This window comes from Danio aesculapii, chromosome 4 (assembly GCF_903798145.1).
Source record: "Danio aesculapii chromosome 4, fDanAes4.1, whole genome shotgun sequence".
Lineage (NCBI taxonomy): Eukaryota > Metazoa > Chordata > Actinopteri > Cypriniformes > Danionidae > Danio > Danio aesculapii.
The window spans coordinates 3,215,961-3,243,460 of NC_079438.1; the positions used below are offsets into that span (position 1 = coordinate 3,215,961).

Here is a 27,500-nt window from a genome sequence, read left to right on the forward strand (position 1 = left end):
TTGATCTTCGGTTCAGTTCTGTCGAGGCCTCGGCGCATGTTTAAGAAACCTCAGTCATTTCCACGAGCTTGAAGTAATTTATAATAAATACTATAGTGGTTATACGCTCCATCTGTTGTGGTGATTCTGACAGTTTATAAGCCAGCTCTATAGCTATACTATAAACAGACCCATCTGCACTCTGCCAACAGCAAACTGTAGGCCATCTCAGTGTGGTGATGAACATTTTCTGCTTGTTTTATACACTATTTCATAAACCTATTTCTTATATTGTTCGTGTTTCTTCTGCTGTCTATTCACAACTTTTGAAGCAGAATTAAACCTTCTCTGCTTTTGTTTAACACCTGCAATCTCTGTATAACAGCACTGACATCTTAACAATCATTTACATTATTGAATTATTCAGGATGAACGAGCCCTATGTGTTATTACTAAGAGCATTTATTTTCCCACACACAGTCATGGTGTTTATTTGTCTCTTTTATCCATAAAGTGTGCAGCTTTTGTCACTGCAGTGTATCTTAACAGGCTTGTTTACTTACTAAATGAAGTATACTTTTATACTTGACCTTTACTTAAGTATACTTCTTTTCCCTAAGCTTAGCTCTCCTTTTCATCTTTGCAGAGTTCTCGATTTTCAAGTTGTGGTGTTCACCCTGTATATCAAGAGAGCAGATTTACAATAGTGTACTAGAATCAACCACCGTTAGAGGTGATGGGTGGACTGCTGTACTTTATACCTCTCCTAATTATGAATAATTATTGTCATGCATATGTTACAGGTTTGTTTTTTCCTTTGCTGGTGCTGGGATGTCCAGTAGATGGCGCTATTGTCTTGATCACTTGTTCCCTTGGAGTGCATTACAGGTGAGCTGCGCTGCAGGCGGTAAGCGCATGATAAAAGGATTCCACGGTCTCCTCCAGCACCAGATTTTTCTGTTTATTTAGATGATTTATTTAGCATTTGATCTTGTTTACTCTAATAAATCAGTTTTTTCTTTAATTATTCGATTGGTGGCGTGGACTCTTGATTATGTTGTCTAGAGCCGGACAGTTCGTATCACATATTAAAGTATCACATATTAAAGGACATTTTCATCTTGGAGTTGATTTGGATAAAAAATAACTGCTGTGATCATCTTAATATATGATAGAGACAAGATTGGAGGCTAATCATCATTGTTTTTGTTGTCTGTTCATCTTTTTATATAGGCCACTATTATAAAGATGACGTTTATTAAACAGGAGAGTGAAGACATCAGGATTGCAGACGTGTTCACACTGAAACAGGAAGATCCTGAGAGGACTGAAGAAACATTCAGAGTCAAACATGAAGATCCTGAGCAGCTAACAGGTGGGCTTTCATTCTCACAGCTCAAACTGAGATCATTCAGATCTGCAGATCTACTCTAATGAAGGAGGTTGTTGGAGAGGGGGCTTAGCTCCAAAGAAGACCCCCCCCCCTTGCTAAAATCCCCCCACTTTCATAAGATGATCTACTCTAATCTTAATAATAGGATTATAAATGGTTTAATAATAAATAAATAAAAGGTTTTAACAATAAATTGTGAAGCTTTGTGACTTGTAGCACCAAAACATTGATAAATAAACCCACTTCTCATTTACAAGTCTGTTATGAGCCGTATTATACCTCTTGAGCCTCCTATCTCCTCCTGATTTGCAGTTTCTGTTTGTTTATTGAAAATGTGATGTTCTGCATGTCTTCAAATGTAAATATATGATTTATTTTATAGTGTTTATTAATTATTTTATAGTGTTTATTAATTATTTTATAGTGTTTATTAATTATTTTATAGCGTTTATTAGTTATTTTATAGTGTTTATTGTTTATTAATTATTTTATAGCGTTTATTGTTTATTAATTATTTTATAGTGTTTATTGTTTATTAATTTTATAACGTTTATTGTTTATTAATTATTTTATAGTGTTTATTGTTTATTAATTATTTTATAGCGTTTATTGTTTATTAATTTTACAGCATTTATTGTTTATTAATTATTTTATAGTGTTTATTGTTTATTAATTATTTTATAGTGTTTATTAGTTATTTTATAGTGTTTATTGTTTATTAATTATTTTATAGCGTTTATTGTTTATTAATTATTTTATAGCGTTTATTGTTTATTAATTATTTTATAGTGTTTATTGTTTATTAATTATTTTATAGTGTTTATTAGTTATTTTATAGTGTTTATTGTTTATTAATTATTTTATAGCGTTTATTGTTTATTAATTATTTTATAGTGTTTATTGTTTATTAATTATTTTATAGTGTTTATTGTTTATTAATTATTTTATAGTGTTTATTAGTTATTTTATAGTGTTTATTGTTTATTAATTATTTTATAGCGTTTATTGTTTATTAATTATTTTATAGCATTTATTGTTTATTAATTATTTTATAGTGTTTATTGTTTATTAATTATTTTATAGTGTTTATTGTTTATTAATTTTATAGTGTTTATTGTTTATTAATTATTTTATAGCGTTTATTGTTTATTAATTATTTTATAGTGTTTATTGTTTATTAATTTTATAGCGTTTATTGTTTATTAATTATTTTATAGTGTTTATTGTTTATTAATTATTTTATAGCGTTTATTGTTTATTAATTATTTTATAGTGTTTATTGTTTATTAATTTTATAGCGTTTATTGTTTATTAATTATTTTATAGTGTTTATTGTTTATTAATTATTTTATAGTGTTTATTGTTTATTAATTATTTTATAGTGTTTATTGTTTATTAATTATTTTATAGTGTTTATTGTTTATTAGTTATTTTATAGTGTTTATTAGTTATTTTATAGTGTTTATTGTTTATTAATTATTTTATAGTGTTTATTAGTTATTTTATAGTGTTTATTGTTTATTAATTATTTTATAGTGTTTATTAGTTATTTTATAGTGTTTATTGTTTATTAATTATTTTATAGTGTTTATTAGTTATTTTATAGTGTTTATTGTTTATTAATTATTTTATAGCGTTTATTAGTTATTTTATAGTGTTTATTAATCATTTTATAGTGTTTATTGTTTATTAATTATTTTATAGTGTTTATTGTTTATTAGTTATTTTATAGTGTTTATTGTTTATTAGTTATTTTATAGTGTTTATTGTTTATTAATTATTTTATAGTGTTTATTGTTTATTAATTATTTTATAGTGTTTATTGTTTATTAATTATTTTATAGTGTTTATTGTTTATTAGTTATTTTATAGTGTTTATTGTTTATTAATTATTTTATAGTGTTTATTAGTTATTTTATAGTGTTTATTGTTTATTAATTATTTATAGTGTTTATTGTTTATTAATTATTTTATAGTGTTTATTGTTTATTAATTATTTTATAGTGTTTATTGTTTATTAGTTATTTTATAGTGTTTATTGTTTATTAATTATTTTATAGTGTTTATTAGTTATTTTATAGTGTTTATTGTTTATTAATTATTTTATAGTGTTTATTGTTTATTAATTATTTTATAGTGTTTATTGTTTATTAATTATTTTATAGTGTTTATTGTTTATTAATTATTTTATAGTGTTGTTTATTAATTATTTTATAGTGTTTATTAGTTATTTTATAGTGTTTATTGTTTATTAATTATTTTATAGCGTTTATTGTTTATTAATTATTTTATAGTGTTTATTGTTTATTAATTATTTTATAGTGTTTATTGTTTATTAATTATTTTATAGTGTTTATTGTTTATTAATTATTTTATAGTGTTTATTGTTTATTAATTATTTTATAGTGTTTATTGTTTATTAATTATTTTATAGTGTTTATTGTTTATTAATTATTTTATAGTGTTTATTGTTTATTAATTATTTTATAGTGTTTATTGTTTATTAATTATTTTATAGTGTTTATTAGTTATTTTATAGTGTTTATTGTTTATTAATTATTTTATAGTGTTTATTAGTTATTTTATAGTGTTTATTGTTTATTAATTATTTTATAGTGTTTATTAGTTATTTTATAGTGTTTATTGTTTATTAATTATTTTATAGTGTTTATTAGTTATTTTATAGTGTTTATTGTTTATTAATTATTTTATAGTGTTTATTAGTTATTTTATAGTGTTTATTGTTTATTAATTATTTTATAGCGTTTATTAATTTTATAGCGTTTATTAATTATTTTATAGCGTTTATTAGTTATTTTATAGCGTTTATTGTTTATTAATTATTTTATAGTGTTTATTAGTTATTTTATAGCGTTTATTGTTTATTAATTATTTTATAGTGTTTATTAGTTATTTTATAGTGTTTATTGTTTATTAATTATTTTATAGTGTTTATTAGTTATTTTATAGTGTTTATTGTTTATTAATTATTTTATAGTGTTTATTAGTTATTTTATAGTGTTTATTGTTTATTAATTATTTTATAGTGTTTATTAGTTATTTTATAGTGTTTATTGTTTATTAATTATTTTATAGCGTTTATTAATTTTATAGCGTTTATTAATTATTTTAGTGTTTATTAGTTATTTTATAGTGTTTATTAATTATTTTATAGTGTTTATTGTTTATTAGTTATTTTATAGTGTTTATTGTTTATTAATTATTTTATAGTGTTTATTAGTTATTTTATAGTGTTTATTGTTTATTAATTATTTTATAGTGTTTATTGTTTATTAATTATTTTATAGTGTTTATTGTTTATTAATTATTTTATAGTGTTTATTGTTTATTAGTTATTTTATAGTGTTTATTGTTTATTAATTATTTTATAGTGTTTATTAGTTATTTTATAGTGTTTATTGTTTATTAATTATTTTATAGTGTTTATTGTTTATTAATTATTTTATAGTGTTTATTGTTTATTAATTATTTTATAGTGTTTATTGTTTATTAATTATTTTATAGTGTTGTTTATTAATTATTTTATAGTGTTTATTAGTTATTTTATAGTGTTTATTGTTTATTAATTATTTTATAGCGTTTATTGTTTATTAATTATTTTATAGTGTTTATTGTTTATTAATTATTTTATAGTGTTTATTGTTTATTAATTATTTTATAGTGTTTATTGTTTATTAATTATTTTATAGTGTTTATTGTTTATTAATTATTTTATAGTGTTTATTGTTTATTAATTATTTTATAGTGTTTATTGTTTATTAATTATTTTATAGTGTTTATTGTTTATTAATTATTTTATAGTGTTTATTGTTTATTAATTATTTTATAGTGTTTATTAGTTATTTTATAGTGTTTATTGTTTATTAATTATTTTATAGTGTTTATTAGTTATTTTATAGTGTTTATTGTTTATTAATTATTTTATAGTGTTTATTAGTTATTTTATAGTGTTTATTGTTTATTAATTATTTTATAGTGTTTATTAGTTATTTTATAGTGTTTATTGTTTATTAATTATTTTATAGTGTTTATTAGTTATTTTATAGTGTTTATTGTTTATTAATTATTTTATAGCGTTTATTAATTTTATAGCGTTTATTAATTATTTTATAGCGTTTATTAGTTATTTTATAGCGTTTATTGTTTATTAATTATTTTATAGTGTTTATTAGTTATTTTATAGCGTTTATTGTTTATTAATTATTTTATAGTGTTTATTAGTTATTTTATAGTGTTTATTGTTTATTAATTATTTTATAGTGTTTATTAGTTATTTTATAGTGTTTATTGTTTATTAATTATTTTATAGTGTTTATTAGTTATTTTATAGTGTTTATTGTTTATTAATTATTTTATAGTGTTTATTGTTTATTAATTTTATAGCGTTTATTGTTTATTAATTATTTTATAGTGTTTATTGTTTATTAATTATTTTATAGTGTTTATTGTTTATTAATTATTTTATAGTGTTTATTGTTTATTAATTATTTTATAGTGTTTATTGTTTATTAGTTATTTTATAGTGTTTATTGTTTATTAATTATTTTATAGTGTTTATTAGTTATTTTATAGTGTTTATTGTTTATTAATTATTTTATAGTGTTTATTAGTTATTTTATAGTGTTTATTGTTTATTAATTATTTTATAGCGTTTATTAGTTATTTTATAGTGTTTATTAATCATTTTATAGTGTTTATTGTTTATTAATTATTTTATAGTGTTTATTGTTTATTAGTTATTTTATAGTGTTTATTGTTTATTAGTTATTTTATAGTGTTTATTGTTTATTAATTATTTTATAGTGTTTATTGTTTATTAATTATTTTATAGTGTTTATTGTTTATTAATTATTTTATAGTGTTTATTGTTTATTAGTTATTTTATAGTGTTTATTGTTTATTAATTATTTTATAGTGTTTATTAGTTATTTTATAGTGTTTATTGTTTATTAATTATTTTATAGTGTTTATTGTTTATTAATTATTTTATAGTGTTTATTGTTTATTAATTATTTTATAGTGTTTATTGTTTATTAGTTATTTTATAGTGTTTATTGTTTATAAAATAACTAATAAACACTATAAAATAATTAATAAACAATAAACACTATAAAATAACTAATAAACACTATAAAATAATTAATAGTGTTTATTGTTTATTAATTATTTTATAGTGTTTATTGTTTATTAATTATTTTATAGTGTTTATTGTTTATTAATTATTTTATAGTGTTTATTGTTTATTAATTATTTTATAGTGTTTATTAGTTATTTTATAGTGTTTATTGTTTATTAATTATTTTATAGTGTTTATTGTTTATTAATTATTTTATAGTGTTTATTAGTTATTTTATAGTGTTTATTGTTTATTAATTATTTTATAGTGTTTATTGTTTATTAATTATTTTATAGTGTTTATTGTTTATTAATTATTTTATAGTGTTTATTGTTTATTAATTATTTTATAGTGTTATTGTTTATTAATTATTTTATAGTGTTTATTGTTTATTAATTATTTTATAGTGTTTATTAGTTATTTTATAGCGTTTATTGTTTATTAATTATTTTATAGTGTTTATTAGTTATTTTATAGTGTTTATTGTTTATTAATTATTTTATAGTGTTTATTAGTTATTTTATAGTGTTTATTGTTTATTAATTATTTTATAGTGTTTATTAGTTATTTTATAGTGTTTATTGTTTATTAATTATTTTATAGTGTTTATTAGTTATTTTATAGTGTTTATTGTTTATTAATTATTTTATAGCGTTTATTAATTTTATAGCGTTTATTAATTATTTTATAGCGTTTATTAGTTATTTTATAGCGTTTATTGTTTATTAATTATTTTATAGTGTTTATTAGTTATTTTATAGCGTTTATTGTTTATTAATTATTTTATAGTGTTTATTAGTTATTTTATAGTGTTTATTGTTTATTAATTATTTTATAGTGTTTATTAGTTATTTTATAGTGTTTATTGTTTATTAATTATTTTATAGTGTTTATTAGTTATTTTATAGTGTTTATTGTTTATTAATTATTTTATAGTGTTTATTAGTTATTTTATAGTGTTTATTGTTTATTAATTATTTTATAGCGTTTATTAATTTTATAGCGTTTATTAATTATTTTATAGTGTTTATTGTTTATTAATTATTTTATAGTGTTTATTAGTTATTTTATAGTGTTTATTGTTTATTAATTATTTTATAGTGTTTATTAGTTATTTTATAGTGTTTATTGTTTATTAATTATTTTATAGTGTTTATTAGTTATTTTATAGTGTTTATTGTTTATTAATTATTTATAGTGTTTATTAGTTATTTTATAGTGTTTATTGTTTATTAATTATTTTATAGTGTTTATTAGTTATTTTATAGTGTTTATTGTTTATTAATTATTTTATAGCGTTTATTAATTTTATAGCGTTTATTGTTTATTAATTATTTTATAGTGTTTATTGTTTATTAGTTATTTTATAGTGTTTATTTTATAGAGTTGTTATCCAATGTGATACAAAGCTACCAACATGTTCATTTGGACAGTGATTAACTAAGGTGTAGAGTTGTCAAGATACTGGACTTTCTAAATTCAGCACCAACAAGATATTAATATTAAATAGGCTACTGTTTTGATATAATAACAAAATAAAAAAGTAAAGATCTATATCACGGATCATCAACTGGCGGCCGAATCCGGCCCACTGAACCGTTCAATCCGGCCCGCGACTGAATTCCAAAGCTGTGAGGATTAAAAACAGAATAGTGGTCCACATTATTAAAGCAACTAAAATAACTGAGTCTCTTGTCAGAATAACAGCCATTTATGACTATATTCAGGCTACACTCTGAAATGAGGACAGATTTAGATAGACTATGCGGCGTTTAGCATTTATTGATTCAAGCAGGTTTAAAATAAAACGAACACATAACTTTTCCTCATGCCCTTACTTAACATTAGTTTTTTCAACAGCGTGCTTGAAGCTAGCAGACTCCTCAGGACTAAAACAAGGAGAAAAAACAATCTGGCACAACTTAAAATAGCATGGTAAAGAAACAAAACCGGTCACAAATAATGTTCGCACATTAAATGAAATGTTCAGGGGGCTTGAATTGAAATCACAATGCTGAAACGGGCTACTCACAGTGCTTAATCAATAGCTAAAGTTACATTTCCCCTCTGACACCAACTTTTAAAAAATCAGACGAGGGCTTTTCTTTTTCTGGACGGCTTTTGTAAATCGTTGGTTGGGTTTAGGGAAGTAAGTGGGTGTGCGGGTCAATCGGTTAAATTAGTTGGGTTCAGGGAAGGAGGAGGAGGGCGGGGGGGTCAGTCGCCCAGTCAATCATTCAGCCAGTCAGACAGACGGTCGGTCGGCAGCGACCTCTGGTGGGTTTACGCGAGAACAGCACGGGCGCAAACGGCACTCGCGAGAGACATTTGAGATGCGAAAAAGTGCACACAGCGGCCTCTGGCGGATTCACGAAAACAAAAACTGAAAAAATACGTACCTCCCGTAGTTCAGTCTTCAGAAACATCTACAGGACTACGTTTTCAGAATGAGCCTGATTGAGTTGAGGCGAAATATCTAGCGCTCCTAGTGGTTGACTGTGGTACAGGTGATGGGAGCCTGAATCAAATGCCTTCAGTTTTGTAATGAAATGGGAAAAGTATAAACATTAAACATCATGTTAAGCCAAAATTTGATTTTCTTCTTGGGGGTCCGGCCTCCAAGGAGGCTGTCTGGTAAAACTCTGGCCCTCTGACAGATATAGTTGATGACCCCTGATCTATATGCTAGAAATGTTATTATGCAGCTACATGACTTCATCCCTCCTTTCTCAAATCTATCAGGAGCCATGGTATTATTTAAACTTTGTTTTGACTTGTAAAACTCACTGTGTGCTGGTTTCACAACACATGAGCGGCTACTTCTTCAGCATGCATTTTCACAACCGAACTGGGAGCAGAAGCGATGCACGTGATGGGTACTCGGTTTCCTTTTTTCTTAAACTACATTGCTGTGATCAGCGTTGGTTTGGTTGCACATCGAGAATAACGTCTTTATTCTGGGATTACTACTCTTAATAAATACACTTGCATATACAGTAAATCATATGTCAAAGCATTTACTAGGGCACTGGCGATTTTTACTGGGGCACGTGCCCTAGTAAATGGGGTCTAGCGACGCCCCCGCTCTGATTTATTCTTGTCTGAAAGTGTTGTTCATCTGCCTGGTGTGATGTGTATTTATCCTTTACTTTAGACCTGAAGCCACCAAAAGTGGAGGATGAAGAAGAGGATGAGTTTGATCTCATGACTATAGTCGAGTCTATACGGGCTGAAAGGACTGCTTCATCAGCAAACGCTGAAAGGGAAGAAACTCCAAGCATCTTCACCTGTCAGGAGTGTAGAATAGGCTTCAGTAAAGAAACAGACTTTGACGCTCACATGAGAAAACACGCCAGAAAAAGGCGCTATAATTGCTCTCAGTGTGGAAAGGGGTTCAGTCTGATCGGACTCCTCAACAGGCACATGACCGTTCACACCGGAGAGAAACCCTTCACCTGTGAGCAGTGTGGAAAGAGCTACAGCACAAAGTTCAGCTTTACCAACCACCTGAACACTCACTCCGGAGAGAAGCCGTACAAATGCTCTCACTGCGGGACGAGATTCAAGACCTATGGCTCCAAGTATTCCCACATGAAAACCCACACCCTGAAATACAAATGCTCCCAGTGCGAAAGGTCTTTCAGTCAGAGAGCAAACCTCGAAACCCACTTAAGAGTTCACACTGGAGTGAAACCCTTCACCTGTGTGCTGTGTGGAATGAGCTTCACCTCTAAATACAGTCAGGAGTCTCACCTGAGCACTCACGCTGAAGCACAGCCCTTTATCTGTGCTCAGTGCGGGAGGCGTTTCACTAGAGAGAGTTACCTCCGGCGGCACACGAAGGTTCACGCGGTAGAGAAGACGTTTAAATGTGGCCAGTGTGGAAAGGGTTTCATGGTCAAAAGAAATTATCAGTATCACATGACGATTCACATCAAGGAGAGGTTGTTCCCCTGTGATCAGTGTGGAAAGAGGTTTTCGCATCAACTGAGCCTGAACGCCCATAAGAGACTCCACAGACAGAACTATTTAACCTGTCAGCACTGTGGAAAGGGTTTCAATGATAGAGTCATGCTTAAGGTCCACATGACAATCCACACCGGAGAGAGACTCTACAAGTGCGGCCAGTGTCAGAAGAGTTTCAGACATCGCGCTGGCCTACACAGACACATGAAGGATCATGCCGGATAAACCTGTGTTAAAGAATATGTAAGAAGAAATGGTCGAAGTAGAGACGCACTTACTGAATTAATGTGATGGGACGCATTAATGGACCAAGCAGCACACGTTTCCAGCACAGTGTAAAGCATCTGATGTGTTGTTTAGCTCATTTCTGAAACGCCTCAGCCAAAGTCTGTCACCACAGTGCTTCAGTATTATATTGATTATTCCCTTCACAATACACTGTGGAAATCAGTATTGGCAGTAACTCTTAACGGAAGTGCAGAGGCAGCTCAAAGTCATGTGACCCAAATCATCAAACATATTGAGACACACTAGTGCGCTAATTCATTACGTAACAAGACGCTAAGCTTCTGCTGCGGTCACACTAGAGTTTGAGCTTGCGAAATTCTGTCGTCTGGCACTGCAAAAAGGGGCGGGATTAAACAATATGATTAGATATTAATAAAGCGAGCGATTGCTCCATGTTTTAAAGTTCTGTCCAGAGAGGTCCTGCGTTGATCCTCGATTGGTCTCACGCAGTCAAGTGATGCGATTTCACAGGTCAGAGTTCACCAAGCTTGAACTTTCCTATGCAGTGACCTGCGAAACTTGCAGCACGAGCTTGCGTTTCCGGTCTGACGCATTCGCGTGCATTTGAATGGAAGTCTATGACGGGAGAAACGTCTACCTACTGATTCACCACCTTGGGAGCTAGGTTGCTAATTGAGACAACCTTAGGGGCTGATCACACCGTCTGATGCGCCTCGCGTTTTTACTATTGCACGATGTGCGCTCGCAGTTGAAAAAAGTCACCTCTGAGCGGGAAACGTGTTACGTCAGTGACGTCTTTTTCATTCTCCAATCAAATGAAAGCAGAGGCGGGGTTTCTGTTGAGTGACAGCAGTGTTTGGGATATCAAGACGACTACAGAGACTTTTAAAGATGGAGGAGAGACTAGCGGTCGCTGTTTTGAGTTATCTGGAGCTGAAGGACTTACAGATCTATATAATATCACAATATTGTTAAATATTAATTATATTAATATCAACAGCAACACTCGAACAATATGCAGCTGACTCAGTCGTTGCCTATCGACATTAAAAGCCCACCACGCTCCTCTTATTTCTTGCCTCATTTTTTGGGACGTAAAGACGTGTTCGGTGTGATCAGCCCTACTCTGACACCAGGTCACCCCTGATCGACCCCTGATCAGGTTCGCTTAGTTTTCAGGTCTCAAATTTAAAACCGCTTCACTGAAAAATGTGCTGACCTTTTTATTATTGTCTTCAATATTTACTTTCTCTTAAACAATAAAAATATACAGGAAATCTGCACTGAGCAGTCTTTGTGTTAACTTCTGTCACCTCACAGACCAGAAATCCAATATCCAGCATGCTAAAATGCTAGCACACCTAACCCCGCCCATCACAGTGATGTCACTAGCTCTGCTGAGGGCATCTGTGTGATTCTGTGTTCACACCAGACGCGGAAGAAGTGCCAAACATGATTGATTTACATGTTAAGTCATTGCAAAGACCCGAATGGACATCCTGCGGCGCGATTGACACTATTCGCGAGAATGAAGCGGCTCAAGTTGAGGATTTTGCGCGATTGACATGCTTAACGCGCGTATTACTCGAGTTGGAAAATCTGAACTTCAACTGACGTTCACGCCGTATTAACCAATCAGGAGCTTGCTCTTGTTGGGGCGTGATTATGATGTAGCACCTGTTGTTGGTGTCCCGGGGGAAATTCTCTTGCCGATACCGGATATCTGGTGTGAACTCAGCATGAGTCTGCAGCTATTAAATTCCAGACCAATCAACTGATTCGAGCCCGCGTGGGGTCAGATGAGAAAGCCAACGAGAGAGCTGATTAGCCGTTGTGTTCAGGAGCTCAACAGAAATGTCTGTGATTGGCTGGAATGGTCATCGATGCACTGGCTTCACTCTGCATTTACACGAGAGCATGTTAAAGCCGCGTCTATCAGCTGAACTGTGCAGATATATGAGCGATCCATCTGCTGATAGATCGGCTGATTGACGATGCTTTCAAACGCTACCTTGAACGCTTTCAGAAAGATTTGCAATGCTGTGCGTCACATGTGCGGTGATGTCATCATCACTCAAATCAAACACTAGCAGATTACTGTGGTATAAACACAGCAATGAAAATAAAAGAGAGAGAGATGGACTTAGTCACTTACCTGCTCTGTAATGATTTGATCAGCTGTAGTTTGACATTACGCTGAAGAAATGCTTTTTTTTTCAGACCCCAAAGGATTATTATGCTTTCTCTGTCGCCATCTTGTGGCAGAATGTCACCCGTCAATTTCTTTGAAAGGCTGATGGCGGCCGATGTACTGAATTTCCAAAATTATGCAAACATATTTTAAAATAGGCAGTATCCTTATAAATAAACTGCATAGCTGCAATCTAAACACTTACATTCTCTTCTAAAAAAAGCCTCAAAAGTACATTATGTTGTCCAACAGCTGCAATATTTGTCAAACTGTAGTAAGTTTATTAATCTGCTGCCACTCTATGTTGGCGGAGCGATACACAAGGGGCAGGAGGATGCAGGAGTGCTGTTATTGCAGAATATCACACGGCTATCAGCCAATCAGATTCAAGGACCAGACAAAGCAGCTTTATTGAGTGCACATTATTGCATTATAATCAAAATCAGAAAAGTGAAGCTTGTTAGTTACCATAACTTTTTAGATAATAATAACTAATAAATTATCTAGTTACTAATTAATTACTAATAGATTTTAACAGTTTAGGTTATTATATATAAACATAGTTAACCTGCAGTTATATAGTATATAGGAGATGTCCATGTATACATGTTCAATGAAGTGTTTTTGAGTATTATTGCTCATCTATTCTGGTGCTGTGATTGGCTGGTGCATACCTGTAATCTCCCTCCTACTTTCAATTATTATTGAACCTTTTTTTTATTGTGGTCAAAGTCCAAACCCTAGGTGTTTGGTTTCAGATGGATGATAGGCAGAGACTGTTGCTGCAGAGACTGATTATATTACTCGTAAATACTCTTGAGCACTATAGATTATAGTCTAAATTGGTTCTGCAGCCAAACAGCGCCTCATTTTAAGTAAAGTGACGCATTCATGTTCACATTCAGTCAGTCGTTCATGTTTATTTTGATCAGATGTTTTCAGTGGACTGCGTGGGTAGAGATATTTAACCTAAAATTCCTCTCTGTTATTCTGGCGTGTGTATATCTGTGAAATACAGGCTGAGTGAAACAAAGTCAAGTGTTATGTGAGAGATGAGGTTAATGGCTGGATTAAGAAATATGAATTATTTTAAGCTTTTCGTTACTCTTTTCTTTGATTAAAAATGTATTTTTTTAATAGTGTCAGAATATAAAAGATTTACAAACAAAATGCTATTAAACTTACAATTGTTAACACTATTTTAGGGCCTCGGCCTAATGCTAGTCCCAGGATATACAGCAAATATTACACAACAAGAAGAAATACAAATATACTCAATTATATAAAGATTAAAAGGGGCTAGCAGAAGTATAATGTTGATCAAAACATTGTTTTTAATGTATTATTATTATTATTATTATTATTTGAAATAGAGGTACAAATCCAAAGCAGTGGGTCGCGAATAATGGACGTGGGGGGACTTTTATTTTGCTATTGTGTTATTACATCATGAAGCCGCGTCGCGTTCCCGCTTCTACTGTGAAGAAAGAATTGATTGTTTTCAGACGTCTAAAGTGTTTAAATGGACAGAAAAGCGCAGCGGTAATTTTAAGATTTATTAAATGTGATATTATAAAGCTTCCGCTAACTGCATTGAGAATTATTTAGTGCGAGTAAAGCGCATTTATACACAGAAGAGCAGCTGAAACGCTTATTCTGCTCTCTGTATCGTCATTCAGCTCATCAGAAACACCAATTCAGACACTGTAAGTAGAAATGAAGACACTTCTGCACTAAACCTGCTGATCTTCTCATCTAAATGTAGCGTTTTAAATTGAATCTTGATAATAATAGTTTGTTTTTGATTAAATGCTAGCAAATTAGCAGATGTGCTTCAGTAAACAACACAGAAGGATGTGATCGTCTCCTAAACGCTGGATAAAGTTCGGCCTGCTGTGTGGTTGGTGATAAGCTTCTTATACTTTGCTTAATTATAATATTATGATAGCAAGACACTCAATATAACCATTTTAGCTTGGCATAAACCATTAAATTTGATTAGACTATTAGCATCCTGCTTTAAAATGACCAAACTGTAAGTAATTTCCTTATTTAAAGCTTGACTCCTCTGTTGTTACCTTGTGTACTAAAGACTGATGGAAAATAAAAAACTGCTATGTTCTAGGCTAATATGCCTAACAGATAGACTCTCATTCTGGCGTAATAATCCAGTAATTCTGCTGTCGTAGCATGTCTGCAATGATTGTATTTTTTAAAATGAGATGCTAATGGTCTAATCCGATTTAATGATTTATGCTAAGCTAAAAGTGCTTGAATGAATTCAAAAGGGATTAAAAACACCTTTTAACTCTATATGACTTATAAATGAGCCGATTTAGTCTTCATTTCTTCATCTTTGTGTTGATTCTTCTCTTAAACACACAGATAATCTCCAGCTGAAGCGACTGAGCGAGTATAAAGATGGCGTTTATTAAACAGGAGAGTGAAGACATCAGGATCGCAGACGTGTTCACACTGAAACAGGAAGATCCTGAGAGGACTGAAGAAACATTCAGAGTCAAACATGAAGATCCTGAGCAGCAAACAGGTGGGCTTTCATTCTCAGAGATCAGCTCAGTCATTTGATCCTCATTCAGATCTGCACTAATGAAGGATGTTGATGGAGGATGTCATATGAGCGCCTCATTACTGTGATTTTACTGCACAAAGGCTCAGCATCAAATGAATAAATGTTTGCAGTCCCATCTAAAAAATAAAACTACTGTAAAGTTTAAGCATTGCCGAATAACAGGAGTGTCAAAATACAAAGAGAAATAAGTACAATTAAATAAAATGGAATAAATCAACAATAATAATTTAACAATATAGTATGATGCAACATTTCAAAGTTATCGAGCGAAGTTTAAACTGTACAGTGATTTTATTTTATATAAGATTGCAAAGATTTATTTTTCATTTGATGCAGTTTCATTTGTGTATCTTCAAATAATTAGAAATTAATAAAGTCTTTTCTTTTTTTTCCTGTTTAGAATATAACGGAGCCTTTAATTGTCATTTATAAGGGATTTTGTGAGGGTTATTTACAGTTTTAACCCAAAGAATGAGCAGTCTGTCAGAAGAAGAGAAGCCGGAGTCAGAGATTCAGATAAATAAATGAAGTTTACTGAAGATAGTCTGCAGTTTCATCAGCAGAAGCCAGCTTCAACACTCGCATGAGTTCCTATAGGCCGCTCTGCTTACAATCACAAATCAATAACAATGATACTCTCATACAACGTCAGTAACTGCGTCACACATATAGGTGTCTGATTGGTTAAACACAGATAGACTAGGAAAATTTCCACGTGGAGTGCGTGTGTACAATTCTGAACAATATCTTAAGCATATAAACATCAGACATCCAATAGACTGTTTAGAGCTGACCCCAGACCTGTGAAACACACACTTAAAGTATAATCTGTTTCTTACCCAAAGCTGAGTGTACTCTTAGCAGTCTTCATCAAAACTGGGTAAAAACTGGTATAATCTACATTTAGGCCGTTATATCCATACTACACAAAGTCTATCTTAAATAAAAAGTAGAATCACTTTAAAAGAATTAACTGTACAAATAGCTAAATCACTTCAGACATTTTAGACAGTATTAACTCACAGAAATAACAGTAGAGACAGCTGCTTCCAGTCCTCAGCCCTTCAGTTCCACTCGAGCTCTCCGTGACCTCGGACCTAGTTTGGTGGCTCCTGAAATAGCTATAAAGAGACAGGCGAATGCACTGATCATTCTTATATCAAGCAATGTGTTAGCTTATTCATTAATCATCTTTACTAAAAACAAATAAGAAACAGGATGATGAGAAGAGGATAAAGGAAGGTAGAAATCTGAATCCTTTAATTTCTAAAGCATTAATAGTCCTCACTTTAAATTAGGTCACAAAACTGGATGAAGTTGAGTTCATAAAGCATTTATTAACATAGAAATGAACTATTAGTATATGCCTGAATAATCAGATATATGTGTTAATTTGAGTAGTTTATTAATCTTTAACGAACTCATTCTGAATAATCTTTAAAAAAACACAGAATATTCCTAAATAACTAGTTTGTAAATGATGCAATACTTAAGTAATGAACAAAATAATCATTAACAAAGTATGCAAGCATAATCATTGAGCATAAGTCAAGAATACAGCATTTATATCTGTATTTATAAACTGCTTACTTACATCTATTAATGTAGAGTTGATGCTTAACAGATAATGAATTCACTGTTTGCTAATGATTAATAGATCATTCACAGTGTGCAGGAATTATAAAGTGTTACTGAATATCCTGTTGTCTACTGCTTCATGTAGTTAAACTGATGTGATCTGTATTGTAGAGCTGAAGCCACCAAAAGTGGAGGATGAAGAAGAGGATGAGTTTGATCTCATGACTATAGTCGAGTCTATACGGGCTGAAAGGACTGCTTCATCAGCCAATGCTGAAAGGGAAGAAACTCCAAGCATCTTCACCTGTCAGGAGTGTGGAATGAGCTTCAGTGAAAAAACAGACTTGGACACTCACATTGTAGATCATGCCAAAGTAAGGCCCTACACGTGCTCTCAGTGTGGAAAGGGGTTCAGACTGAGGCAAAGTTATGAAACCCACAAGAAATTTCACACTGGAAGACAACAAGACGATCCTGAGGGACTAACAGGTTGGTTTTCATTCTTGAAGCTCAACGTTTTGTCATGCAAGACTCTTGTATTGGTAACACTTTTCTTAAAGGTGTGTTCATAACACTGTTATCAAACATTCATAGTCATCATGAAAATGAAGGGGATTTAATGTGTGCTTATGATAGCTATTCAGTTGTCATTTTACATGCAAAGGTGACATTGAGACGTCTTTGTCAGGATAACTTGCTAACATAAATCTGTCAAACATGATGGTTATGATGTACTCGTAAACTCTTTGCAACGATAGAGAAACTCACAACCCCCCCCCAGTCGGATTCCCAGTGAGCTACTCTCTGAAAGCAAATGTAATGAGTTTGCTCATTTCTTTACTGACAAGATCAATAATATCAGAAAGGCAATCAGCTCATCCAATCAGCCAAATTGTGTCGAAGTCAGATTAACTCAACCACAACTTAAGAAATCAGACATTATGTCCGATTTCATGGTAATTAATGGTCAAATCTTAGAAGAGATCGTGCAAATTATGAAAACATCAACCTGCAGTCTCGACACGCTCCCCACATCATTCTTTAAAACGGTGTTTACCTGTTAGAAATGGATCTTCTAAAAGTGGTAAATGCTTCACTTCTCTCGGGGATTTTTCCTAACTCACTTAAAACTGCAGTTGTTAACCCCTCTTGAAGAAGAGCAACCTGGATAACACCATATTGAGCAATTACAGGCCCATCTCAAATCTCCCTTTCATTGGCAAAATCATTGAACAATAACCAGGTTAACAAGTTCTTAAACTTCAAGGGATGTTTGGACAATTATCAATCTGGTTTCAGAGCACATCACAGTACAGAGAGCGCCCTTATAAAGATAATCAATGACATCCGCCTAAATACAGATTCAGGCAAACTAACAGTGCTGGTACTGCTCGATCTCAGTGCTGCATTTGACACTGTCGATCACAGCATACTTCTGGATAGGCTGGAAAACTGGGTTGGGCTGTCTGGGACGGTCCTCAAATGGTTCAGATCTTACCTTGAAGGAAGAGGTTACTATGTCAGTATAGGTGACCATAGGTCAAGGTGGACACCAATGACATGTGGAGTCCCACAAGGCTCGATTCTGGCACCACTCCTGTTCAACCTTTATATGCTCCCTCTGAGCCAAATAATGAGAAAAAACCAAATCTCCTACCACAGCTATGCTGATGACACTCAGATCTACCTAGCCTTACTGCCTAATGACTACAGCCCCATTGACACCCTCTGCCAATGCATTGATGAAATGAACAATTGGATGTGCCAAAACTTTCTTCAGTTAAACAAAGAGAAAACTGAAGTCATTGCGTTTGGGAACAGAGATGAGCTTCTCAAGGTGAATGCGTACCTTGGCTCTAAAGGTCAAACAACTAAAAATAAGGTCAAAAATCTCGGTGTGACTCTGGAGTCAGATCTGAGTTTTAATAGTCATATCAAAACAGTGAGTAAATCAGCATACTATCATCTCAAAAACATTGCAGGAATTAGATGCTTTGTTTCCAGTGAAGACTTAGAGAAACTTGTTCATGCTTTTATCAGCAGCAGGGTGGATTACTGTAACGGCCTCCTCACTGGCCTTCCCAAAAAGACAGTCAGACAGTTGCAGCTCATCCAGAACGCTGCGGCCAGAATTCTGACCAGAACCAGGAAATCAGAGCACATCACACCTGTCCTCAGGTCTTTACACTGGCTCCCAGTTACATTCAGAATAGATTTTAAAGTATTATTACTGGTCTATAAATCACTAAATGGCCTAGGACCTCAATACATTACAGATATGCTCACTGAATACAAACCTAACAGATCACTCAGATCTTTAGGATCAAATAGATTAGAAATCCCAAGAGTTCAGTCAAAGCAGGGTGAATCGGCTTTCAGCTACTATGCCCCTCGCTGCTGGAATCAGCTTCCAGAAATGATCAGATGTGCTCCAACATTAGGCACGTTCAATCAAGACTGAAAACACATCTGTTTAGCTGTGCCTTACTGAATGAGCACTGTGCTCCGTCCGACAGATCGAACTACTATGTTTTTTCTCTTCTTTTTAATTCTTTTATAACACATTTTATCTGCTTTTATTTTATTTTATTTTATTTCTATTTTTACCATTTCTATTATTTGTTTTTTATTTCTCTTATACTTGTTTCTTTTATTCCTGTTTATGTAAAGCACTTTGAATTGCCACTGTGTATGAAATGTGCTATATAAATAAACTTGCCTTGCCTTGCCTTACTGTGCATCCGGAAGTATTGATGGCGCTTCACTTTTTCCACATTTGTTTATGTTACAGCTTTATTCCAAAATGAATTAAATTGGTTTCCTCAACATTCTACACACAATCCCCCATAATGACAATGTGAAGAAAGAGTTTCTGAAATTGTTGCAGATTTATTACAAATAAAAGAGCTGATAAATCAGATGTACATCAGTATTCACAGCTTACGTTTGTAGAAAAGCAGGCAGCGCTCATCACCAGGCTAATAGTGAAGCATGGACATGACCCAAAGCACACCAAAATATCAATGGAGCGGCTTCACAACAACTCTGTGAATGTCTTTGAGTGGCCCAGCCAGAGCCCAGACCTAAATCCTATTGAACATCTCTGGAAAGATCTGAAAATGGCTGTACACCGTCGCTTCCCATCCAACCTGATAGAGCTTGAGAGGTCCTGCAAAGAGGAACGGGCAAGAATTCCCAAGACAGGTGTGCCGAGGCTTGTGGCATCATATTCAACAAGACTTCAGGCTGTAATCGCTGCCAAAGGTGCATCAACAGAGTATTGAGCAAAGCCTGTGAATACTGATGTACATGTGAATTTACAGGTGTTTTATTCTAATAAATCTGCAACAATTTCAAAAACTCTTTCTTCACTGTCATTATGGGGGAATTGTGTGTAGAATGTTGAGGAAATCAATCCATTTTGGAATAAGGCTGTAACATAAAGATATGTGGAAAAAGTGAAGCGCTGTCAATACTTTCTGAATGCACTGTACATTGTAAAAGCGCTATAGTAATGAAGATTAATCTAATCTTTTATTAGGGAAAAAGAAATTTAATATTTAAGATTCAGGTAATAACCTGAGAACCCACTAATCAAAGGCAGTGTTCAATCTTTTACTCAAATCGAGTCTCTTCAGAAATATCCTACCTATCTGGATGAGTTGCTTTGTTTTGATAGAAGCATTACAACAATACAAGCTGTTCAGAATTGAGAAATGGATGTATCATCACACATCACAGGAGAGCCTGACAAATTACCCCCAGTGAATAAAAGTGCACCAAAATACACATTAAGTACACTTTTCAGTACTGAACTAAAAGAGCTCTATTTTTCACACACTAATTCTTAATGTACTCAAAAATAGTGTAAGTGTATGTTAAGATGAACACATTTTTCATCTGGGATAGCACAGTTTGAGCACACTTAGACAATACACAAATTTAAAACCTACTAAAGACATTAGCATATTAATTACAAAATCAGAGAGCACTTCAAGAGTGTAAGTGTACTCGTATAAGCTGTACTTTAATGTACTTTTTGGGGGTAGTAAGTAATTAGTGTATTAACTTGGGTGAACTTAAGTGTGACATAAGGAAAATGCTAGTAAATTTTTGTTATATTTTCAATAATTATAAGTGTATTTTTATATGTAAAGCTAGTATATTTAAAGTGCCAATCAAAGAGGTTAGTGTTGTATTAAAGAGGGATCAAATATATTGTTTAAATATGAAAGTAGCATATTTAAGATGTTTTAGTTCAACTTAATGGTCTTGTGTCAAAATAGCACAGTCGAGTACACCTAGTTCATCTTACGTTTACGGTAAGTGGTGCTAAATATCAACTGTTAGTACATTAGTACAACGTTAGAAGCCGAATAGAAAATAAAACATATTAGTGCACTTGTTTTTTCATCTGGGATTACAGAAATGTGAACTTTAATGAAGTGTATTTTAGCATGCTTTTATCACTTTATTTTTTTTATATACCAGTTGAAGTCAGTATTATTAGCCCCTCGGTTTATTTTTCCCCTCAATTTCTGTTTATCAGAGAGCAGATTTCTCCAAACACATCTCTAATCATAATAGTGTTAATAACTCATCTCTAATAACTGATTTCTTTTCTCTTTGTCATGATGACAGTAAATAATATAGACTAGATATTCTTCAAGGACACTAGTATTCAGCTTAAAGTGACATTTAAAGGATTAATTAGGGTAATTAGGGTAAAGTTAGGGTAATTAGGGTAACTAGGCAGGTTAGGGTAATTAAGCAAGTCATTGTATAATGATGGTTTATTCTGGAGACTATCAGAAACTATATAGCTTAAAGAGGCTAATAATATTGAGCTTAAAATGGTGTGTTTAAACAATTAAAACTGCTTTTATTCTAGCTGAAAATAAAGCAAATAAGACTTTCTCCAGAAGAACAAATATTATCAGACATACTGTCAACATTTCCTGAATCTGAGAAACACATTCATGTGGGAAATATTTAAAAGAGAAATAAACATTCAAAGGGGGGTGAATAATTCTGACTTCAACTGTACCTCATTGCTATACTTTAAATTAATTAGTCATAAATATACTTATAAATGTTTAAAAGTAGGGTTCAAGTGTATGTGTAACTATAACGTTTCAAATAAAAATACAGATATAGTATGTTAAATGCAAATTTTAGTTCAATTTCATAGGGTCTCAAAATAGCATAGTTAAGTGCATGTAAGGGGTGTTAAGTTTATCTTAACGTATGCTTAATGCTATGTATAGTACATTAAGTACAGAATTAGTGTGCGAAACAGAGCACTTTAAGTACATCTCTGAATGTGCACTAAGCATACTTAAATAATGTGTATATTAGTGCACTTTTTTTACCTGGGAGTCTGTGATAGGCATGGGATGTTAACTGTTTTCAAGGTATACTGCGGTTTGGAAAAGTCAAGGTTTAAAAACCGCCAAAATTTCTGTACTACCGTTCCTAAGGTATGTGTACATTTGTTGTTGTTGTTGTTGTTGTTGTTGTTTTGTTTAAGACAACAGTATCCAAAACTGAAATGTTGTTTTCAGAGAGGAAAAAATAGTTGTGTTTTATCCAGACATTTAATAGATTATATTTTAGTGCAGTAATCACAATACCGTAAAACTGTGATATTATTATCCAAGCTTCTCATACCGTCAGAATCTTATCCCGGCTACTCTGTGTGAAGAGCCTAATTTGGCGTGATGGAGGAGCTCTATGATACAGCAGGATTATACAGGGATGCTCCTCCTGATGTGGTTGATTTAAAACCTTCACTTTGCTTCTCTTCATATGTTCTTGTCTGCTGCTTCATGTAGTTAATCTGATGTGTCCTTTGTGCCTTAGACCTTAATAGCGGAGGATCAAGAAGAGGATGAGTTTGATCTCATGACTATAGTAGACTCTGTTCGGGCTGAACGGACTGTAAATGCTGAAAGAGAAGAAACTACAAGCAACTTCACCTGCCAGGAGTGTGGAATGAGCTTCAGTGAAAAAAACAGACTTCGACGCTCACATTGTAGATCATGCCAAAGTAAGACCCTACACGTGCTCTCAGTGTGGAAAGGGGTTCAGTCAGAGTCGAAGCCTTGCCACGCACATGAAATTCCACACCGGAGAGATATCCTTCACCTGTAAAGTGTGTGGGAAGAGCTTCAAATCTAAATACACTCTTAAGTATCACCTGAGAATTCACACTCAAACACCACAAGAAGTGATATGTGGTCAATGTGGAAAGAGCTGCGCCTAAAGAAAGTCATCTTTGGCAACACATGAAGGTTCACACTGCAGAGAAGCCGTTTAAATGCAGTCACTGTGGAAAGGCTTTCACCTTTAAGAAAAGCTATCAGTCTCACATGAAGCTTCACAGGGATATGAAATTATTAGCATGTACTCGGTGTGTAGCAGGAAATTTCACTAAAAAGAGTAGTCTTCGGCGTCACATGAAGACTCACGCTGTACAGAAGCCATTCAAATGTGGTCAGTGCGGGAAGGGTTTCATATTTAAAAAAAGGTATCGGACTCACATGAGGACTCACATGGAGGAGAGACGATTCCCCTGTGCTCAGTGTGGGAAGAGTTTCTCTAAAGAAAGGGATCTTAAGCGTCACATGAAAGTTCACCACTGTGGAGAAGCACTTGTACACAGTCACTTGGGGAATGGTTCATCAGGTAGTTCTCAGCGTGATGTGACCAATCACAATGATCGGAAAATTATTCCCCTGTGGTCAATGCAGGAAGAGTTTCTCAGAGAAACTAAGCCTTAATGCCCACAAGAAGATCCACTTACGGGAAGCACTTTCAAATGTAAGCGATGCGGAAAGAGATTCTCTAATAAAGCAGGCATCAAAGCCCACAGGAAAACCCACGCTTCACCGCGGCATTACATCTGTGGTACTTGTGGAAGATATTCAACAACAAACAGACCCTAAGTCACCATGAGAAGGGTCACGTGATAAAGGTTTCATGTGTGGGCCGGGCGGAAAGAGCCTTGAGACGGAGAGAAAAACTGGAAAACTCTTTACAGGAGGATCTCAGGAGCGATGTAGAAGCTCAGACTGGAGTCGCTGTGGAAAACTCAGGGCAGTAAACCTTCAGATGAAAAGGTCTGGAATAATCTATATGAAGTGCTTGCCATATTTACACGGTTTTGGTTCAGGGTTATGAGTGGCAGTGTATCTTTATACAGTGTACAGTGATCATTTATTCACAAGCTAAGGCTGATGTGATTAATCGAAGGCAATTTTGATGTCTATTTTGTTAGTAAAGCCGGTTCTAGTAAAGTACATAGAGATCCGAAAGACACGAACACTGAGGGTACCATCTGAACCACCACCATATTGTGGGAATATGCCTCCTTGGCATTTCTGAATTACGAAATAAAAACAAAACAACATCTAAAAGCTGCGCCGTGACCAGATGTAAAGTAGACAAGGTAAAACACACACAAGTTTTTATAAGCTGTCGATTTAAAACATACGGGTGTTTAAGGATGTGAAAGTGGACTCATGCAATTAAACTTCTAAAGCTGCGGTCACGCTGCACTATTCCCCCATAGACTTCCATTCATACGTACGCGAATGCGTCAAACCGGAAACACAAGCTCGTGCTGCAGGTTTCTCAGTTCGCTACGTTGGAAAGTTCACGCTTGGTGAACTCCGACCTGCGAAATCGCATCACTTGACTGAGTGAGACCAATCGAGGATCAAAACAGGAACTCTCTGGAAAGGAATTGAAAACATGGAGCAATCGCTCGCTTTTTTTAATGTCTAATCATCTTAGATCATCGCGCCCCTTTTTGCAGTGCCGCACGACTGAGAAAAACACTAGTGTGACCGCAGCTTCAGTTTTAAAAAGTGTTAGGCTACGTCTGAAATTGCATTCTTCCATACTATATAGTACGCTAAAAACGTTAAACGAGCCGAGTAGTGTGTCCGAATTCATAGAATTTGAAAATCAGTATGTGAGAAGTACCCGGATGACCTACTACTGCTGGAGAGATTCTGAAGTGCACATCCCATGGATGCTGCGCTATCCCATGATGCACCACGAGAGAATTAATGAATGGGAGTGAAGCGACGCAACTCACGTGGGTAGGTCACCTGATCATGACAAAATGGCGGATGTAGTATGTCCGAGGTTCCATTCATACGATTCTGTTGAGACGTCTAATAGATTAATAGGTACCGAAAAAAGTCCACAGGGGGTGATCACCAGAATGGGGAAGTCCCAGAGTAAAATGAGAAAATATGATACTCCAGTGTTTTGTGAATATGGAGAAAGTGCTCTGATTTTGCGGTTAAATAGATTTAACTGGGTCGTCACCATACTGGTAGCCTCTGTCTCTGTGGGATAGCAGCGTACAGGAGCGTAGCGGACATTTTAAAAGTGGGGGGGGGGGGGGGGGGGGGGGGGGCTGAATGAGATCATATGTTCATATAATTATTAATCACCTGTTTCTAAATGGTCTGTCTCTAAAAGTGAGGGGGACGGATCCCCCCCGGTTGCTACGCCCCTGGCAGCGTAATTACAATAAGTGACATCCGAGACGTGACTCCGCCTCAGATAACTGTTGCGGGGGGTTTAAAGTCCCTGGCGTTTGGCTGAGATCAAGATCTTTTATTACGTTTGGCTAGCTAAAGCGATCTACTCCCAGGAGGGGAATCAGGGAAAGAAATCAGGGGCCGTGCGATTTACCTCCAGAAGAAAGTTGAAATTGGGAGGCACGTAATTAGAGCTGTAAAGCTTAACTTTTCGATTTTAGGTGAAAAATCGAATCTGTTGGAGACGTCCAGTAGATTAATAGTCCTGTAAAAGTCCACAGAGGGGGGGTGATCACCAGAATGGGGAAGTCCTAGAGTAAAATGAGAAAATCTGATACACCGGTGTTTTGGAATATGGAAAACTGTCTGTACACTGCTTTTATATTTGTGTCTATTTTATTTATACTTGATTATTTCTGTTTATGTAAACACTTGAATTGCCACTGTGTATGAAATGTGCTCTAGAAATAAACTTGCCTTCACACTGTATGGAACGTACCTTTCTAACGGCCGAGTAGCACGTTTACATTCAAATGTAGTAGCTACTGAGTAGAAGGCGGTTTCGGACGCAGCCCTAGTTTACTGAAAATCTACACGATTCACTGAAAATTGATATCGATTTAACTGGAGGATTAATTGGCAGTGTTCACAGCTCCTCATTGAACTGAGTTTGCACAACATCTGAAAACCGTGTAAAATCCAATGTTTAATGGTTTTACTCCAAACTCACACCATAGTCTTGAGTTTTGAATCAATTAAATTGATTTAATTCTCAGTTTTATGCTAGTTTTCTGTGTTTTTCCATAGTGATTTCCACTCTGATGGCAGAACCGTGCGTCACTGATAAGCTGTGCAGGACAACCGCTTTGCTTAAATCGCATTTGCAGTTTAATTTTGGTCATTTGCCCAGCTCTAGCACTGCCGGCCTCTACACTTGTTCTATAATGCAATACTGAGCTTACATTAGCACAGGGGTGTCCATACTCGGTTCTGGAGGGGTGGTGTCCTGCAGATTTTAGCTCCAACTTGCCTTAACCTGCAAAGATGTTTCTAGAAAGCCTAGTAAGTGCTTGATTAGCTAGCCCAGGTGTGTCTGATTGGGGTTGGAACTAAACTTTGCAGGACACCGGCCTCAAGGACCGAGTTTGGACACCCCTGCATTAGCAGTTCCACAAGTTTTATTTTATTATTATTGTTTAAAAACTTTAATTGTACTGCAGTTGCAGCTTAATAATAAACAGATGCTTCAGTTTTACTCTCGGTCTGTATTTTCTTGGCCCACACTCCACCACTGTAGGTGTTTTTTTTTTTACATTTTATCAAAATATAAAAGATTAAGTATTCAACTTACAATTGTTAACAAAATCTTAGGGCCTTTGCCTAATGCTAGTCACAGCAGATGGAATATTATATCAAAGAAAAAATTAATTGTGCTAGCAGAAGGAGAGACTTTTATTTTGGTATTATGTTATGACGTCTTAAAACCGTGTCGCGATCCCGCTTCTGCTGTGAGGGGAGAAATGTTTTTAGACATCTAAAGTGTTTAAATAGATAGTAAGGTAGCGCTGCCGTCATTATTTATTTTAGCAGTAATAAATATGATATTATAAAGCTTCAGCTGAGAGTTATTTATTAGTGCGAGTAAAGCGCGTTTATACACAGAGGAGCAGCAGAGACGCTCATTCTGCTCTCTATATCGTCATTCAGCTCATCAGAAAACACCAATTCAGACACTGTAAGTAGAAATGAAGACACTTCTGCACTAAACCTGCTGATCTTCTCTTCTAAATGTCCCAGCATTTTGCTGTAAAAGGACCGGTGTTACACTCACCGGCCACTTTATTAGGTACACCTTACTA

General features: G+C 33.2%; 2 protein-coding genes across 2 annotated transcripts in view; both read left to right on the forward strand.

Moving 5' to 3' along the window:
- Window positions 1-13,241, forward strand: part of LOC130221938 (gastrula zinc finger protein XlCGF57.1-like) — a 13,523-nt gene extending 282 nt beyond the window's left edge. The window contains exons 2-4 of the mRNA XM_056454521.1: window positions 783-867; window positions 1,213-1,354; window positions 9,664-13,241. Coding sequence (XP_056310496.1) covers window positions 783-867; window positions 1,213-1,354; window positions 9,664-10,700 — 1,264 coding nt within the window. The 3' untranslated portion in view covers window positions 10,701-13,241. The remainder of the gene's footprint in view (window positions 1-782; window positions 868-1,212; window positions 1,355-9,663) is intronic.
- Window positions 13,242-14,731: 1,490 nt separating this feature from the next.
- LOC130221923 (gastrula zinc finger protein XlCGF26.1) overlaps window positions 14,732-27,500 on the forward strand; it is a 41,464-nt gene continuing 28,695 nt past the window's right edge. Inside the window, exons 1-3 of the mRNA XM_056454488.1 lie at window positions 14,732-14,815; window positions 15,301-15,463; window positions 17,255-17,572. Of these exons, the coding sequence (XP_056310463.1) occupies window positions 15,337-15,463; window positions 17,255-17,572 (445 nt within the window). The 5' untranslated portion in view covers window positions 14,732-14,815; window positions 15,301-15,336. The remainder of the gene's footprint in view (window positions 14,816-15,300; window positions 15,464-17,254; window positions 17,573-27,500) is intronic.